The sequence below is a fragment of the Phaethon lepturus genome, unplaced genomic scaffold, assembly GCF_000687285.1.
Source record: "Phaethon lepturus isolate BGI_N335 unplaced genomic scaffold, ASM68728v1 scaffold51673, whole genome shotgun sequence".
In the NCBI taxonomy this organism is placed as follows: Eukaryota; Metazoa; Chordata; class Aves; order Phaethontiformes; family Phaethontidae; genus Phaethon; species Phaethon lepturus.
This window is the reverse complement of record NW_010530807.1, coordinates 1-431: the sequence shown is the minus strand read 5'-3', so window position 1 is coordinate 431 and position 431 is coordinate 1. Positions and strand designations below refer to the sequence as shown.

Below are 431 nucleotides of genomic sequence, written 5' to 3'. Positions count from 1 at the left end.
CTGTTTTTCCCGCCCCCCCCCACCCGGCCAGCCGACCCAGCCGCGGGGGAGCAGGCGGCCCACCTTTCAGCCCGTGCTTGAGGCAGTGCTCCAGCACCACGAAGAACTGCTGCAAGGGCGGGAAGTCGGAGTCCAGGGTCCGGCCCAGGCTCAGGGCCGACTGGATCAGGATTTTTATACTGAGCTTCATCATGTTCATGAGGTTGGCACGCTCCTCCATGACGTGGTATCGCACACCTGGGTAGGGGGGACACGGGTGGAGAAAGAAAAGCCGGTTTTAGAAATGCAGCGCTGACAGGACCGACACCTCCCCGCCTCGGTCTCCATCTTGCGGAGGTTGAACGGCTTGAGAAGGGCCGGGTATAGGACACAGCCTGGGGGAATCTCCCACCCCAACACGCCGACGGAGAACTGACGCCGAGGAGAAGGGG

At 62.9% G+C, this 431-nt stretch overlaps 1 protein-coding gene across 1 annotated transcript in view; it reads right to left on the bottom strand.

Moving 5' to 3' along the window:
• RUFY1 (RUN and FYVE domain containing 1) overlaps nucleotides 1-229 on the bottom strand; it is a 12857-nt gene extending 12628 nt beyond the window's left edge. Inside the window, exon 1 of the mRNA XM_010284365.1 lies at nucleotides 64-229. Coding sequence (XP_010282667.1) covers nucleotides 64-220 — 157 coding nt within the window. The 5' untranslated portion in view covers nucleotides 221-229. The remainder of the gene's footprint in view (nucleotides 1-63) is intronic.
• Nucleotides 230-431: the final 202 nt, after the last annotated feature.